Genomic DNA, 17077 nt, shown 5'->3' with positions numbered 1-17077 from the left:
TTCAAAGTAGCATCTGCATACTAAAGAATTCTCACAGTGTCTCTTAAAAGTTTTAGTTCAAGCATGATATGAATGATGGAACTTTTCTGGAATGTGCTACAAAGCTTCTGTGGTTGAAGACAACTGCTGAAGCAGTAACAAATGCATTTTTACTTTGCCTATGAACATAAAAAGTCCACAAAACACACAGAACCTGATCTACCGTTAAAGCTGTATTGCTGCAGTCATCTCCGGGCTCCTTGCTTTAATGAGAAGAACTAAGGACAAAAGCAACTTGACTCAACTACGGCCATTAAAATGAGTTTTAAACTAACCCAACTGAGCATCATTGCTTATTTATTGCATATTCACTATAAATGTTTTACATGCTTTCCTATTCCTATCACCATACGTGTAAAAAAGAAACAAAAGTTTCAGCATGAGTTTAGGATGGACACAGCATACCTGGTGTGAATTCAGACTAACAAAGCTTTGAGAACACATTTAAAAATCCACCTTGATTTCTGAAACAACATAGAGCTTTCCAGCTTAATATACTACAACACATCCAACTCTGTTTTCCTTGCATGAATTTCTCCTACCCTCCTTGACGCTTCAGTTTATTGAGTTGCCCACTTCCCATTAATTTGCCTCAGCCCTATCCCTATTTTCTGTCATTTGCTATGACACATCTCCCAAATGCCAAATTCCTACCTCCTCTAAGCAATGCCCATAACTTGGCACGTGCTCTCTGCTAAGGGCAAGGAAACAAACAGGCCCTCATTCGACATTTGCTCATCTTCTCAACCTGCATCACCTGATCAGCTTCCACACAGGAATGAGAAAGTACCCAAACCATCTTCTCCAGTTACTGTGGTATTCTGCTCATAGGATTACCAAATGAGATACTCCAAAAGCTTTTAGCTCACAGCTGTAAACCAACAAAAAGCACAGCAGCAGCAGGAGCAGCAAGCTGTAGCAGCAGCACAAGACATGCAATGAGGTAAATACACAGTCCATACATAAAACAAAGGCATGTACACAACAGGCAAAAAAATAAAGGGTCACATAGAGTAAGACAGCCTCTTACACGTCTGCCTTTGTTAGCTGGAATACAGGAAGGAGAGCGCTTAAACAAAGAAAGGAGGAGAATATGTTACAAAACCAAACACTGACACATACATGAGCTCAGAATTCGTCACTCTGTATCTCCAGAGGTAGTGTTTAGACACGCACAAACACATCCGTTTTTACAAGTATTTTGAAAACAAGATATTCTGGGGCAACAAGAGGGAAGAAACATTTTTTTAAAAAAAAGGAATGCATATTTTAAAGTCTGCAGTTTTACACCAGACAAAAGCAGTGAAACTGCAAACTACATTACACTGATAATTTGCATTTAGCATCTCTGTACTTTGAACAAGTTGAATAAAGAAATCTCTTGGAGGTGCAGTATGTCCAATTTAAAGCATCATTAAGAAACAGAATTATCCTAAACTTAAGTATGAATGTGCAGGTAGACTCAGGGCTCTCACCAGACAGTACTATGGCTTATTCTGATTAATAATGAGAATTCAGAACATGATTCATTCTGTGGTTATTATCAAAGTTCAGATTTGTTTAGTCTGATCAACGCCCACGGGGACTGCATGGGAGGACAGAATGCTGGAGGATTTAAGAAATCTGTTTTTCATTTGTAACGTATTAATAACAGGCAAAATAGTATTTTCTAGCAAATAGTTTTGTATTTAATTTAATAACCATTTCTTGGTTATTAAATAATCACAAATTCACTTTTAAATAAAATAAGTTGATTGCTTCTAGAAGCTAGTGAGATACACAAAGATCCACCTAGCAAAAAAACAAACCCCACAGTTCCATTATCAGAGACTTCTAGTGAACACAGGAGACTTAACACCTAGACAACGTTACTGAGAGACAGTCTGCAACACACAAGAGAAACAGCGGCAAAGATGTAGAAATCTGTATGTTAGAGTCGCTGGTGGTGACTTCCCTCCCCACCACAATCGGAAACCAGGAACAGCAAAACCAAAAGATACAAGGATCATTTCTGAACACGTGGGCTTTCACAGCTGTGAGGATTTAGGCGCCAGTTCTGCCAACTTGACCAAGTATCTTTTCAAGGAGGGACAGGTGGAACTAGCAGTGAGTCCCAGGCATCTGAACAGTGAGTAAAAACTTTCCTCCCTCAGCACGTGCAGGCTACAGAGGCAGGAGGACCTCTACTTTTCACTTCTCCCCAGCAGAAATTGCAAACTCATCATTTTCCTCATTCAAAAAATTAAAACTAATTGTGGTCACTCACAGAGTGCTATAAACAACTACGTTATTCAGAGGGCCGGCACGCAAGGCATACCCACCCTAGCAAACTCTAAATGTAATCAGTGGGGCAAACTCAGCGTTGCTTACACATCTATACATTCTGCTGACTTCAGAGATCTCGCAGAGCGTGCTACGTAACTGCAACTGCAGACTACTTTACACTCTCTCTGTCATTTCTTAATGAAGCACTAGAGGTTGAAGAAAGAATACGAGTCATTAATAATATGTACATTGGGTTCTTGATCGCAGGAAAGGCTTTCCTGAAACCCATGCAATACTGCAGCATGGCTTGAGTCTAACTTGAGGACTTCTAATTCTTCCTTGGTCTTAATACAAAGAAACCACAGGCTTCTCAGGTTTGAGTGAGCAGAGATAAATTCTTCTTGAGTTGCTGCAAGAAAAACTGATCTTCAAGGTAACTACTGTCAAAGACACACTGGAAAGGGAATGGAGAACACATTCAGTGGGGAGGGATTTGTAATACCCTTATTTTCATTTAAGACTGCCTAATACACTGATTACGAACCAACTCAATGAGCTAAACCATAAATAACCATTCCTTTTGATAATTCATAGGCTATACATTATGAATCTCTCTATGAATAAATCAAGTAATTCTCCAGTAAAAGAAAGAAGCAGAACTGACTAAGCATAACTTAATTACGCTACCTTCCACTTTCTAAGGTGGACATGAGCTTTAGCAGGTACCTCAGCAAGTCTTGTATTTGTCTGCAAGGTACTCTTCCCATCTTTCAACAGCCAACTCTCTCCTCCTGCAGTTTTGCCAGATAAGAAAAAATTCTACCCCAGTGTTAGAGACATTAGGCCCCGGCCCATCCACTCCAGAAATGTACCCTTGCCCAATGTGACTGAGAAAAACATGTTCCTACTGGACTCAGATGTAACAGGAGAAGTTCAATTCTATGCGTTGCAAGTCATCCACATTCCACAACATACACATAAACACCTGGAGTTTTACCTAGGACTAAAAAGTGGGTATCTGAAAAGATTTGATCTGATAGGACCAATCAGGAAGAACGCCTTACAGGATGTAATGCCAACAGTTGAAGATTATTCACTTGCATAGATTAAAAAATGTGATTCTGTAAAAACGCTTGTGAAAAAAACATGATGCCTTCTTACTAAAAAAAAAAAAGACCTCCCAAGACCCCCAACAATAAATACAGAATAAAGAACTGATGTCCTTCAGAACTAACTAGATAGCAACCAGACAAACCTTCTCGTCCTATGTTTTCCCTTGCAAAACAGATTATCAGTTACTCTGGCACATATGGACTTTATTTTTCTTTTAACAGGCTTTAGGAGAGAGTATTAGATGTTTTTAAAGGTAGCTCTGTGGAAGAACCTGCTTACACAAACTAGTACTCAGGCAACGTAGATAACACTTCTTTAATCCAGATAAAGGATATAAATATTATTCATTTATTGTATATTTAACATGTCAGTAAACTATATTCTTGTTTTTTTTCATTGAAGAAAATTCCAAGAATACAAGCAAGATAAAGTTTCCTATATGCTACACAAAAATGCAGGCAAATACCTCTCCTACGGTACAACAGATGTACCTTCACATTTTGTCTAATGTATATACCTGATTTACAAAAATAAAAGCATCTAAAACAAAAGCATTCTTTCAGAGGTTGTAACGGAAAACGCAGTCAGTAGAACAGGCCCATATACTATACCCTTCACAGCAGACATTTCTAGGATAAAATTAATTATATCACATTTTAATGCAAATAGGCTTATACTGGTTTAAATACATATGCATAAATACGTGCATATGTGTATACACATATATACAAGCACACACAGACATACACACACAAGGTACCTACGGAATTGTAACGGGTGGTTCTCTACCGTGGGGGTATAGTGTATACTTTGATTTTAAAAAGCTTATTATTATTTACTTTTATGTGCCTATTATTTTAGTCCGGAGGAAATATAATGCAGTTGATTTTCAGTTTTTAACTCAACTCCTTTAGTACACAATTAACTAGGGTAAATATTTAAACACTGTTCTGACAGAAAACTAGCATCCCAAATGGCAATAAAAAATAAGTTCATTTAACTTGTAATGAAAATGACTTCTTACAATATAGGCTAAAACTTTAGATATGTAGGCTAAATATTTTATCTGAGCAAACAGAAATTAACTGTATGCAAGGAAAACATTTTCAGTGAAGTGATTAGAAAATGTTTGGAAACAACTAATAATAAAGTAATAATGTGAAGCACTGGAACTAAGTGAAATAAACATGCCAGTGGCTTTTGGAACCATTTTCCACAGGCCGTATCAGTAGACAAGGCCCAAAAGCAGCTTTTTCGCCATTAGAAAAACTGTTTGCAATTAAGAATTCTTCACTCACAGCTAAAGAAAAACATTTAGTTTAAAACTGAACATCTATCTATATAAATCTGTGTAAGTATGCTACTACAGAAATATTTTGTTCTCCGCTGCACTTGCAATTTTTTTTAAGTTGACTGCATTAATGTTTGAATATTTCAAATCAATCAACTGATCTCTGCTCTTGAGGGATTTACTGGTTTGAAAGTCAGACTTACGTCATCCATAAAATCAATCAATGAGGATGAAGAGGAGGAAAAGGAATCCTATTTTAATGAAAACAGCAGTAAAAAAAAAGAGAGAGAGAAAGAGATGGATGAAGAAAACTGTTCAGCATAAATAAAAGTGCAAAAAATAAAGAACTGTAACTAATGTCAGTAACAGTTATCTAAGCAAGTTTTCATTAATTGCCTTTTATAGACAATTAAACTACCTGTATAAACCCCAATGCTTTTCCAGCACTGAAGTCAATGAAATAATATTCCTACATTTCAACAGGATTTTTATATTGAAAGCAACTTCAAAGATAAATAATTAAAAAGCAAATTAAAAAATGGTATTAATTGTGAGGACTTCAGGTGAGAAAAATGAATTAATGAAAACACAATGAAAAGAAAGTAAATTCTGAAACATCAGCAACACCAGAGGTTACCCTCTTTCAGACCTAAATGTAGTGACCTTGTATACCCAACAGGAAAAAAACGGTGCAAATTTTAGACCAATGTCTAACTGTGAAAGCGGTGCCTTTTTCTCTCTGAATTCAGTTTGACCAATATTCCACCTCGGCTGCCCATTTAAACGAAAAATGATGCACTGCTTACTGCTGATTAAAAAAAGAATATATGAAATGTATAGTCTTGTTTCGTTTTTTTTTCTTCCAGGTTTTCTACCTAAACTGGTCTTTTGTCTAAAAGCGATAAAGGCATTAAACAGATTTATTTTTGAAGCATATAGGAACTGCGTAGAGGAGATAAATAGTAACGATCTGGATTTTACAGATCTCTATAAAATGAACAGAAGACAAAAACAACCTAATAAATATACAGTACCAATCACTTCATGAAATACATTTAAGGATTATTAATGTATTTTCTCCAATCTTTACCAAACGGCTATTCTCATTACTTAGCGTTTTTCTGAATACAAAGAAAGACCATTCAAGATCTGAGAGAGAATTCGCTATGATTACTAGTGCTGAAGAGAAGACAGCCAGCACTGTAAATAGACAAACAATTCTCACATACACAAAAAATCAAGAGGGAAATATGATTAAAATACAGCAGAAAACTCTCAGAAAATACACATATAACTTGCACGTAACAGCAGTAGTTCCACTGACTAAGAGAGTGAGAATAGCTGTACACTTACTTCAAATTGATCCAGAGCAGAGGTAGGCGCATTCAAAAATGCCAAGAAAGAATTCTGTGAGTCTTGGTGCTTTACACCTAGAAAACAGCAGCAGGTTTTTAAGCTACAGAAAAATGACCTTTTCATGGAGGACCTTTGCCTTGCTGAATCAGGGTTTGAGTACCCACCTGAACCATCTACATTTTTTGAAACAGTTGTCGCATTTGGCCTGTTTTCCAGAGGAAACAATTTTTTTTAATAGACACACACGCACTGAGCAAGCAGCGCACGTTTAACTAACCTTTTCCAAGCTCGGAAGCGTGTGGCGTGAATTCAATGTGAAAACGTACTGTACGTACGTGCCTGTTACGCAGAAGACGTAGGTTTCTAATGCGCTTACGTCCATTTGCACCGCACGAGAGATGCACACACGAACGTGGGAGACTCTGTCAGCCCTGCTCCAGCCACCTGCCGGAGGGCCTGCCGCGACCAGATGGCTTTAGCAAGCAGCCAGGTTCCACAAACATGTATGAAACAGGCTGCTTGAGGAACGCACTGCATCTCCAAATAACAGGAGTTCCTTGAGCCATGCTCTACGCCTGCCTGCCACCTCTCCCTTGGGAATGCCCAGGAGCAACACGATCCTGGGTAGCGCTTCAAGCGTCTCTGTCAGGCTGCACCATTTCACATGGTTCTGAGCCAGTAAGCAGAGCAGGAACGCTGCATCCTCTGGAGCTGCAGAGGCTGGCACATCTCTACTGCTATTTTAACTTGCTTCAACTGATATTTGAATATTTTTTTTTAAATTCTGCTTCTTTTCTTTGGGGAATAATCCAAGTTGCTGTGTGGGTGTTTATAAATCACAGATGTGTGCAAACTCTAGCTTCCTGAACACTACAAAGGCATTATATACATACCCTTACACCACAGCCCGCAGGACTACGTGCATCTCAAAAGACTGATGCTATCAAAGGTCACTTATTTCTTCTTCAAAATACCAGTGTCTTGCTCTAACTGGCCATATTACCCTGTTTGCTGTAACTCTAACCCATGGTGAATAAAGAAGTTGAAAAGAACCTTTTCCTCTTCAAAATATAAATACTCTGAAACCCCAGTGAAAAAATAAAACCAATTATAGAATAATTTTTAGTAATCTTTTTCCCCATCTTCCTAAGTTTCTGGAACACACTTACAAAGAGCAAAGGATTCAAGTGCTAATCTAAATAATTCTTTCCTAGAAATCCATTTCCACACCCAAGAAGTTACTCTACCACTGTGCACTGGCTACATTTGAATCCTCAACATGGTTCATGATTCAAACATCGTGTATTTCTTCTTATAAGGGAAAACCAAGTCCAAAGTTAATATGCATTTTCAATTAAGCTGTATTTCTATAAAAATCTTTCAATAGTTGCAGTAGAACGTTATTAGTTTACTGCTAGCAAAAAGTATAATCATTAACTTATCCTTGAACAATATTTCTTCTTTTTTTAAAGAAAAGAGTAAATAAACTATAAGGTTTTAAGCACAGGGTAAGATATTAATTATAAATCCTTAACAGATTAACACAAAGGAAGATTTCAGAAGCCAAGTAACCATGCATAATATTTAAGAGAGTTCAAGAATCTAAAAATGAAAGCTAACATGACAAAGCATTATTATCTCCAACGAGATGCAATCAAGAGTTCCTCTCCAACCACTGGGAAGCAGCATAATCCTGGTATCAGTGCTAAGCATCAAGGGGAACAAGTATAAATTTCCTAAGTCTTATTTGCTAATCAGCACCAGTCATTTTTTAATGTTCTGCACAGGTTCGTATTAGTTTTACCAGTCAACCAGCACTTGGAGGACTATATACAGGAGAAGAATGTTAACTACAATGTATTATTGTTTGACACACTGTTATGTTGCAAAGGCTGAACACATCTGACATCCCTATGCAGCAGTTGTTGCCAGGGTTTTGAAACCCTGGAGTTCAAACAGTTCCCTAGAGAAAATTAGGTAATTCCATTTGGTCTGAAAAATCACTTCTTCCCCTGTGACTTGTAAGATACAAACATTAGAGCTACTACAGGAACTGCAAAGAATCAGCCAAATCATTAATCATGTCTCAACGAAAAGTTTTTTCATTTCATAATCACCAGAAAGTCTCTTCTCCCAGCAACAATGCAAAATGCTGTTAGTTGGATGCACCAGAAATCCCAGAACATACTCTTAATACCACAGCAGAGCAAACATGACCACAGTGCTCACTACGGGGTTACAAAGCGAATCACCAAAGTCATCCCAGAAACAAATGAATGCTACGAATGCCGCTGCAGTTGTTTACTCTCTGTGTAGACAGGGCCAAAATATTCACAGATGAAGAATGCTACGATCAGTATTGAGGTCTAAATAGCTTTGCCCAACATAAAGTGGAGAAAAAAAAAATTATATACTTCTAACCGTTTTCTGGCAGGAAATCATCATACACATGCCCAATAAAAAGAATGCATTTTCAACTCAAAGAATATTTTACTGGTTCCAATATACCAACAAAACTGAAGTGTATTACAAGTATGTATTAGAACTGCAAATTCAACTGCTGTGGGTACATCTTAACAAGCAATTCTTGTGCTCATGTTTTGTATGCCAAAGTCTGGCAATACTATACTGTAGTTGCAAGTTAACTCTTAACTGATAAGATGTACCCACCAATTTGAAACATGTTATTGACTTGGAGATTTGTTGCCATACCCTTTTCTGATCTAAGCTCTTCTGTCTCCTTCTTCAGCCTTTCAATATCTGACAACAGTTCCATGTTCTTCTTCTCAGATTCTTGCAGTTTACTTCAAAAGAATACAAACAAAAAAACCCATGTAAATATTGTGAACTCACTACACAAGTCACTCTCTTTTGTCCATCTTTGCTATTTAAAAATTAATTCCCAGGAAGCTTCATGATGACACCGAATACTAGAATGAATTCAGAAATCTATTGGGACCTATTTAGTACAGTATCTTAAAAAAACCCAAACCCAACAAACAGAACAAGCAATTAATTGTCCCTGTTTACCCATAAAATAGGTTCACGTTTTTAATTTATGAGTATTTGTGTGAGCTTGTGTCCCGTGACTGAGAAAAAAAGATCACATTTATTTTTAAGCTTAAAAATCAGGGGTGTTTTTATTTGTCAGTTCACAGTGTCTGTGATACTAAGTCTATGTTGAACTATCTTTCTTCTCAGTTACTTCAGTGCTTTCCAATTCACAGCTGAAAGTAATACTGTTACACATTCCTACAAAACTTCTCATCCTTGCCTGTCAAAGCAAACACTGGTTCTCCTGTTCTTAGATGACCTACAGTGCTCCTGAAAAATACCCAATTCAGGTAGACAAGGTATTTCCACCATACAGAAAACATACTTGAATCTCAGCTCTGTCCAACTGCTTTCCTAAAGCCGCAAAACAAGTCAGTGCTCTTGAGCTAGATTGCAGCTGGAGACCTAGAAATGGAATGTCTTCCCACTAATCCCTGCTTCAAGCATTCACCCAACTCAGAATAAATTTTGCTATTAGGTGGGGCAATGAAAGAGAGGTCTGAGGAAGGAATAAAAGAGTTCATAATCTTTAATAACCACATCTTATTACTGTGCAAATCAGTAAGCAGTAACTGGTTTTTGTCAGCTAATCCAATGCAGCTATCAATAAAACTGAAAAGAGCATGTTCTAAGTAAAATGTGAAACCAAAGTCTTCTTGCATTTGAACTTGCTATCACAACTAGGAGAGATTATTAAAGAGAAAAAGTGTTTCCTCTGAAGTCTTTGAGTTTTCAGATTTTCCCAGTAAGTGTTCATCTACTTACAGAATGGAGAGAGATGGTCTTTTTTTCACAGTTGGATATAAGAAACTGGAATATCATTCATTACCGATTTTGACAGACAAGATAGTTAAAATCATGACATTCCCTGGGATGTATCAAAGCAAATTTCCATCAGAACAATTTGGTCTTACCACTCTGTAGAGATGCAGGAAGCTTTGACTTTATTCAACTCATCTTGAATAGCCTGTTTGGCTCGGATTTCAGCATCAAGAGCAGACTGCAGTTCCAACCTTGCAGACATATCCAGTTTTGCAAAGCGGCGCATCTTCCAGGGCATGTCCTAGTAAAGAATAAGAGAAGAGAATTAAAAAAAAAAGTAAGAGTAAAGAAGGCTGAAAATGAGCAATGTAACTAACTTCAACTGTTACATTTCTCACTCTATTACACTCTTAACATAAGAGTTCATTAATTCCAAAGTACTCTAAAATTTAAAAAGTATTGTTATTAGTATCATTATTTTTAAACTCAAGTACTGAATAGGCAAGACGAATGTCTTACGCTATCATGACCTCAAAAGCAAAGAGATTTTGTGAATTCTTGTTTTGATGTGTCTCAATTTAAATGGCAGCTCCAAAGTACATTCACATTTCAGAAATGAAAGACTTTAAGGCTTTCATGACCCAGAGCAAAATTTTCCTTCAACAAATTCATATATGATTATAAGATAACTACTTGAACAGTAACATATTATGAAGGTATTGGTGATTAATTGACAAACAGTGAATTTGTTATGCAGTTATTCAGAAGGGAAGCTCTACAGAGGTTTAACTTTTGACTCTTAACAGACTCTACAATTTGCTACTGCAGCTGAAACGACCAAATTAGTGTTTTTTTCAAACAAAAAAAAATTCTGACATATGGAAGCAGAGTCTTACTGTAGCTCTTGCACCCAAACTGGAGTTCCTCAGGGCCTCTAGTTCTTCTGTCATTTTAGAGGCCAAGGCTTGAAGATAACCTCGAGCATCTTTTTCATCACTTACCCTAAACAATCATGTAAGAAGAAAAAGGTGTTTTAAGCAAAGAATCTAAAGAAAAAACAAGTCCCTTCAACAAAATAGCAATCAAACCCAGAAAAAAAAACCATAGTACAAAACAGAAATCATAAAACATACAGGAAAAAACGAACAAAAAAAAATTATCCAGAAAACTACACAGAACTCTGCTGCTTTACAGAGTTCCATTAAATAATAAGCATCACTAAAACGGGGAATAAAGATTGAAGAACTACATACCTAAGTAAAAAAAAATGTCTTGATATAAATGTCAGCTACCTGAAATTGAGACTGTGGGAAGGAAACCTTTCAGGATTCAACCTATGTTTAGGGAATAAATTAAGACAGAATGTATAACCAATAAACTACCAATTCAGCTGCCCACATAATACTGGAACTAGTGGTTGACTACTGTATCAATTGACCGTGAGAACTAGTAGTAAGAATCAAACAGAGATATTATTTCAAGAAACACTAATTAAATAGGGAAAGTCTAATTCTAATGTTATCAAACAGCATAAGCCAGAAGAAGCGCTCTTCCCCCAAACTTTCCTCCTATCAAGACACGTTTTCAAGGCGTAAAGACATCAAGGAGGAGACATGTCTGTTTTTCAGATTCTTTGATCACCAGTTACAAAGAAAAAAACCCAAAACTTTCTGTGATTAATCACAGCAGAAGGTTCTTTCTTCACTTTGCCTCGGGTATTAACAGAGAAATTGCTAAAGAAACACCTCACCAATACTAAGCAGCTTATGAAAAACCTAAAATAAACAAACAGGAAAAAAAGAAATACTGAAACAACATCACCTCGTGTACACACACGCCCAGTTCTGAACATACTCGTCTTGCCCACAGAAGAAGTAACTCAGTTCTGCAACACCAGGGCATACCTGAGCCTGTGAGCTGGTCTCACAGACACAGCATCTACCAACTCTAACCACAGGAATGTTCAGGTTGTGCTTTAAATAATGAACCTGTTTTAAATGAAGCAGTTCTTTATGATTTATAGCAAAGTAGGAAAACAACTTTTCTGTTTCATGAAAATTAATTTATCCTTGCTTCCTGATCTTTCCTTAGTAACTGTAATCCTGAGTATATTGGACTGGAGACAAGAGTTCTCGACGGTCAAATCTGTCTCGCAGTGACCTTTCTGCAGAAAGCAATTCCCCCTCCATGCCTATGAAGCAATCTACATTCCTCTCGTTGATGCTGCAAGGTTCATACATGCAGTGAATATGGATACAGTGTTACTTGCAAGTTTACCATTAATTAAATAGAAATAATACAATGTTTCAACAAAGACATCACCAGGAGGCAAGACATACAGAGAGCATGTAAGGGAGGAAGAGAGGAGCTAACCCAAGGGGGCCTTAGGGCAAGGTCACAAAGTTCCAGCGGTGGCCTCAACACCTGCAGGTGGCGGTGGGGTTTAAGAGGTATATATAGGCAAGGCTGCTCTCATACAGAGGAGGCTAATGCAAAACCTGTGACCGCTTGCCGCAGAACTCACAGAACCCAACAAGAATAAGGAAGCGCTTATTCCCGTTTGGGCTTCATCTTTGTCTCCTGCTTACAATTGAGTCCAAGAGGTGGCGAGGCGCCTGGCGAAGGAACACGTCCTGACTGGTGAAGTCAGTGAGAGTTTTGATGTTAACGAGTCACTGTTCTTTCCAAGTTACACCAGATACCAACTTTTTTTCCCTCCCCATAGCATTCTGGATGACACATTTTGATAACTAAACACAGGTAATCTTGGCCACACAAACCACTTAGGGTGTAAGATTGGGGAAAAGATGTGAGAAGCAGCATGAGATGCCTTTGGGAGGGGCATGGTGGTGGTTCCACATAATTAAAGACAAAGTAAATAGAATCATAGAATCATAGAATGGCCTAAGCTGGCCCTTAGGGATCATTTTAATCCAGCCCCCCTGCTGCCAGGGACGCCACCTGTCGACTAGATCAGGGGACCGACCGGGAATCGAACCCACAACCTTAGCATTGTTAGCGCTACGCTCAACTGATTGAGTGTAAGCTGAAATAAAGGCAATGTGAGGCTCTCAAGGTGAGCAACTAAGTTTTCCTTATGTACAAAAGAGTGAAAAGACATGTAGGGATCAACATTTTATCTTCTCTTTTTTTAAAGACATGAAAAACCTTTGCATAAAAAGGAGGCAATGTCAGATTAAAAATAAAATTCAATTGGTACTTTATTCTTCAGCTTTTCTAACTAAAGCTGAAAAAATTTAAATTCCCAAGTTCTTTGTCAGTTTTATCATGCTATATAGATCCTTCCTCATGGAAGGTGAGAGAACACTTCAGATATTTGGTTTGTGATGTACAGAACCTTCAGGCTCTATCTAAAAGCTGAAAAGCTGCACATGCAAAAATCTCAGAGAGATGTCCCACAGAACACGGAGAAATCTAGAAAATGAAAACATGCACGTAAAGTCAATTTTTGCAAAAATCTATACTGAATTAAGGGAAACTCCTCAGAGACTCTTTAGGAAAAAAAAGCAGTAAAATTTGGAGCCGAGATACAGTTTTGTTGTCCACTAGATGGCAACATTCTCCCGATAATGAGATGCACTGATTAAATACTCTGTGAACTCAGGACCTCTTACAAGATTCTTCATTACTTTTTTTCCTGGGGTTTTGTTCATTTTAGAAAAAGACAGAGCTAGAATGGTAAATCTACTCTTGCTAACGCTTCCCTCCTTGCTCCATTCTTACAGAGAACCCTAACAATCACAGTAGAAGACCTAAGGAAAAGTTCTTCATGTTCCACCCAGAACCACTTCCTTCTTTACTGAAAATTTAGATCCAGTTTACTGTTCTGTTTTCATATATAATGTATGTGTCCTTGCAAGCTTAGCTCATTAACTATAAAGAACCTAGAACAGCGAAATAGTAGAAATTCCTGTAAAATTAAATTTAAGTTTTTGTTAATATGTTAATATCTTAGGGGCCAGTTAGCCCAGTTGGTTAGAGCGTGGTGCTGGTAACACCAAGGTCGCGGGTTCGATTCCTGTTTGGTCCCCGTGTGTTGCCTGATCTAGCTGAGAGGCGTCCCTGCCCGTGTCAGGGAGGTTGGATTAAATGATCTGTAAGGTCCCTTCCAGCCTAGGCCATTCTAGGATTCTATGATCCTAAAGCCCAGAGTCTTATGCCAAGTTGCATTTTACTAGACAGAAGATCCTCAAGGAAGTCTGAGAACTGTGATTTCCAACATTCCTGTAGTTTCTCAATGCTTTTAAATTTCTGTCTTCATATTATTCTGCTCAAAGCCTCCAACTTAATTTTTCTGTTTTCCCCTGCCCTATTCAACAAAGTCTGGTTTTTAAAACTACTTCTTTGAAAATTTTCAACAATTTACTCTGCTGTCAGACCCTGAAATTTCCCCCAACCTCCAGAATTTCTGTTTTAGGGAGAGTTAATTTCTTGTTATTCTTATCTCAAACACAATGCATCTCAAAATTTTTCATGTTTTAAGTTTCCTACAGTTGAATTTGCCCAGAATTTTTCCTAATCCCTTTCCACAATTTGCATGTGCTTTCTTCTGAGAGTAATCAGATTTCAAAAACAACCAAGAAAACTTTGGGGCTGTTTTATGTTTGACTTAATGCAGAAGTGTTTTGGGGTGTTTTTTAGTTGGATGTTTGTTTTTAAATAAAATCAATGGTTAAGATAAAATCAAACATGGTACAGTAGATTGAAAAAATATCCAGTCAACAAGGAAAAGATTAACTCAGTCTCCTGGTAAACAACAACTACAGATTCTGGCCAGCTGAACCTAAGCCTAACATCCACTCGATAGGTAAATCAGGTATGACTTAGTTAGTCCAGAAAAATATACTCAACAACACTGAATTCTTCATTTGAACTAGTTGTCTAAGTTTTCTTTTAAACCAGTGGGAAGAAACTTCTACAACACTAGTCATGAGATTTATTTCAGTTGTCTACCTTAGGACATCTAGAACTAGGTTATATGAATCCCTCCCCGAAAGACTAGTAAGTTAAGATTCCTACCAAGTACTCTGGGAATCACTATCAAGATTTCCATCGACCTCCTTTCTGCAACAGAAGTACAGTACTGTGGCTATTTAAAAGATTCCTTTTTAAAATGACTGCATTAACCTCCAATGCAATGAATCTCTTCCCAACCTCCCACTGGAAAATTTATAGCCAACTATAAAAGTCTCAATATTTCTTATTCTTGTCAAGGAATGATGAGTGACTTGACTAATATAAACTCGTCAACAGAAAAGCTCCATTAAGGCTGCACAATCTGTGAGCGTTTATTGTGTCCACATTAGAATTTGCAGTGAAAGTTTGAGTCAAGTGTTTATATTAAAATTTTGGTTATATTTATATAGATATTTATGGCATCTTGGGATAATAACAGCAAAAATAAAAAGGTTTTTCTATATCTGCCTTAAAAAAGATTCAAGAGAGGACAGTAAGAGAGCAGGGAAAGGCTCAAGGGAGCACAATAGGCCATTAAGACTACTCGGAAATTATGAAATCTGAAAGAAAAAGTAATTTAGAAGGGCCCAAAGAGTTGTGAAGAAAGTGACAATGTTAACCATCCAAAATGTGGATTTGAATTCTGGGGCAGATTTCCTGAGAAAGATTATCTGTTAGATGGAAAAGCACTTCAAGGAAATAATGGAGTCCTTGGGCCCATGTTAACGTAAACAAGGGCTAGAACAAATCCCTTGACTACCACTGGCAGCTGAGCAAACCATTCACAAAAACAGTAATTAATTCCATTTACTGCCTCCTACCCTTCATGAATTATGGTGTAAAAAACTGGTAGGCACCCTCTATTGTTTTTAAGAAGCGGAAAGTATATACCCAAAATACATATTTTAAAATAATTCTATGAGGAAAAATCTGTTTTGAAGAGGGAGTCTACAAGCTCTATCCTACTTTGTTACCTCCAAGGCATTCTGCTGTCATAGTGAAGAGCTGGACAGGTGTGGATTTGAATTGCTTGTTCTCCTGAGGAAAACACAGGCTTGTGACTGATTAAATAAGACTAGGTTTCCTCAAAATTAGTTGTGGGGTTTTTTCTTTTAAAATGTTTATCATTATTGTAGATGATTAAATGTTTCATATAGCACCCCATGTTCCACAGCAAAAAAAAACAAAATAGAGAAGGACCCAGCTTCAGTATGCAGTGCTGAATTCTAAGGAGAACAGATGGACATGACCAGATTATCTGGGTACAACATGGAAAATCTAAACATGATAAGAAAAAAATGTGAGCCAAGATAAGGCCTCACAAAGCTGGAAAAAAATCTAACATAAGCAGAGAGAAGTATGGGGGAAATTTGAGATGTGTAGAGCGATTAAAATCTGGAACCAAGCCAGGTTTTTTTCATCTTAATGTTTGCCCACAGTACTACTTTTTTTCTCCTTTTCACATAATTCTTTAATTCTTAGATCCTTTAGAAGACACTATATTATCATAAGGGATCAGTAAAATGGTATCTTTCATTCAGAAAATTAGTCTTGCATGTTCCTGATCTTACTCATTATGCATAATTAGAGACAACAAAATACTCAATCCCAAATCTGCTTCACCCCCCTCCAGTGACACCTCTAATACCTGCAAGATTCTTTATCATACACCTAAACGATAGCAGTTGTACATCTTAAACACTCTAATAATTAAACTGGAGTAGGGACATCCTTAAAGGCTGTTGGTACATTCATAGTGTAAGTAAAACAATTCACAGCTAATTCTGATTTGGCTTTTTCCAGAACTGTCAAGTTTTATGAGTGCTTTAACATGTAAACCTGAAAAAAAAGAGGGTTTGGTTACCTTGGGGCATTGAGACAGATACATATTACCTTAAAAAAACATGGAATGTGACGTAATAGATCTCATCACCTTGATTTTCTTCTGAATAAACATTTTTTGACTGGCTAGAAATTAACTGATTCGTTTGAACAACCTTTTTTTTTAAAATGTGTGATGTCAGCTGTGTGCTTACACTCACAGTTACGAGAGGCAAGATTTAAAAGGAACACATATAAAGTGGATCTGTTCAATTTTTTAACCTCTGCTACGAACACACCACCTTGAGACACTGTGGCCCTCAGAACACAGATTGACAGTACCTAATTCTACGTAATAAACACCTCCAGAAAGCCAGGGGATAGCCCTTCTTTCTTGTT

General features: G+C 37.3%; 1 protein-coding gene and 1 non-coding gene across 2 annotated transcripts in view; one reads left to right on the top strand and one right to left on the bottom strand.

The window, feature by feature from the left end:
- CDC42BPA (CDC42 binding protein kinase alpha (DMPK-like)) overlaps window positions 1–17077 on the bottom strand; it is a gene marked incomplete at its 5' end in the record, with an annotated part of 75158 nt that overhangs the window by 31768 nt on the left and 26313 nt on the right. Inside the window, 6 exons of the mRNA XM_009877103.1 lie at window positions 1070–1108; window positions 4912–4959; window positions 6062–6138; window positions 8777–8868; window positions 10033–10181; window positions 10777–10882. Coding sequence (XP_009875405.1) covers window positions 1070–1108; window positions 4912–4959; window positions 6062–6138; window positions 8777–8868; window positions 10033–10181; window positions 10777–10882 — 511 coding nt within the window. The remainder of the gene's footprint in view (window positions 1–1069; window positions 1109–4911; window positions 4960–6061; window positions 6139–8776; window positions 8869–10032; window positions 10182–10776; window positions 10883–17077) is intronic.
- Window positions 13857–13931, top strand: TRNAT-GGU. The gene has a single exon. It is a non-coding gene; the product is annotated as a tRNA-Thr (tRNA).

Source organism: Apaloderma vittatum, unplaced genomic scaffold, assembly GCF_000703405.1.
Source record: "Apaloderma vittatum isolate BGI_N311 unplaced genomic scaffold, ASM70340v1 scaffold4159, whole genome shotgun sequence".
Lineage (NCBI taxonomy): Eukaryota > Metazoa > Chordata > Aves > Trogoniformes > Trogonidae > Apaloderma > Apaloderma vittatum.
The sequence above is the reverse complement of the archived record's forward strand: the minus strand, read 5'-3'. Positions and strand labels throughout refer to the sequence as shown.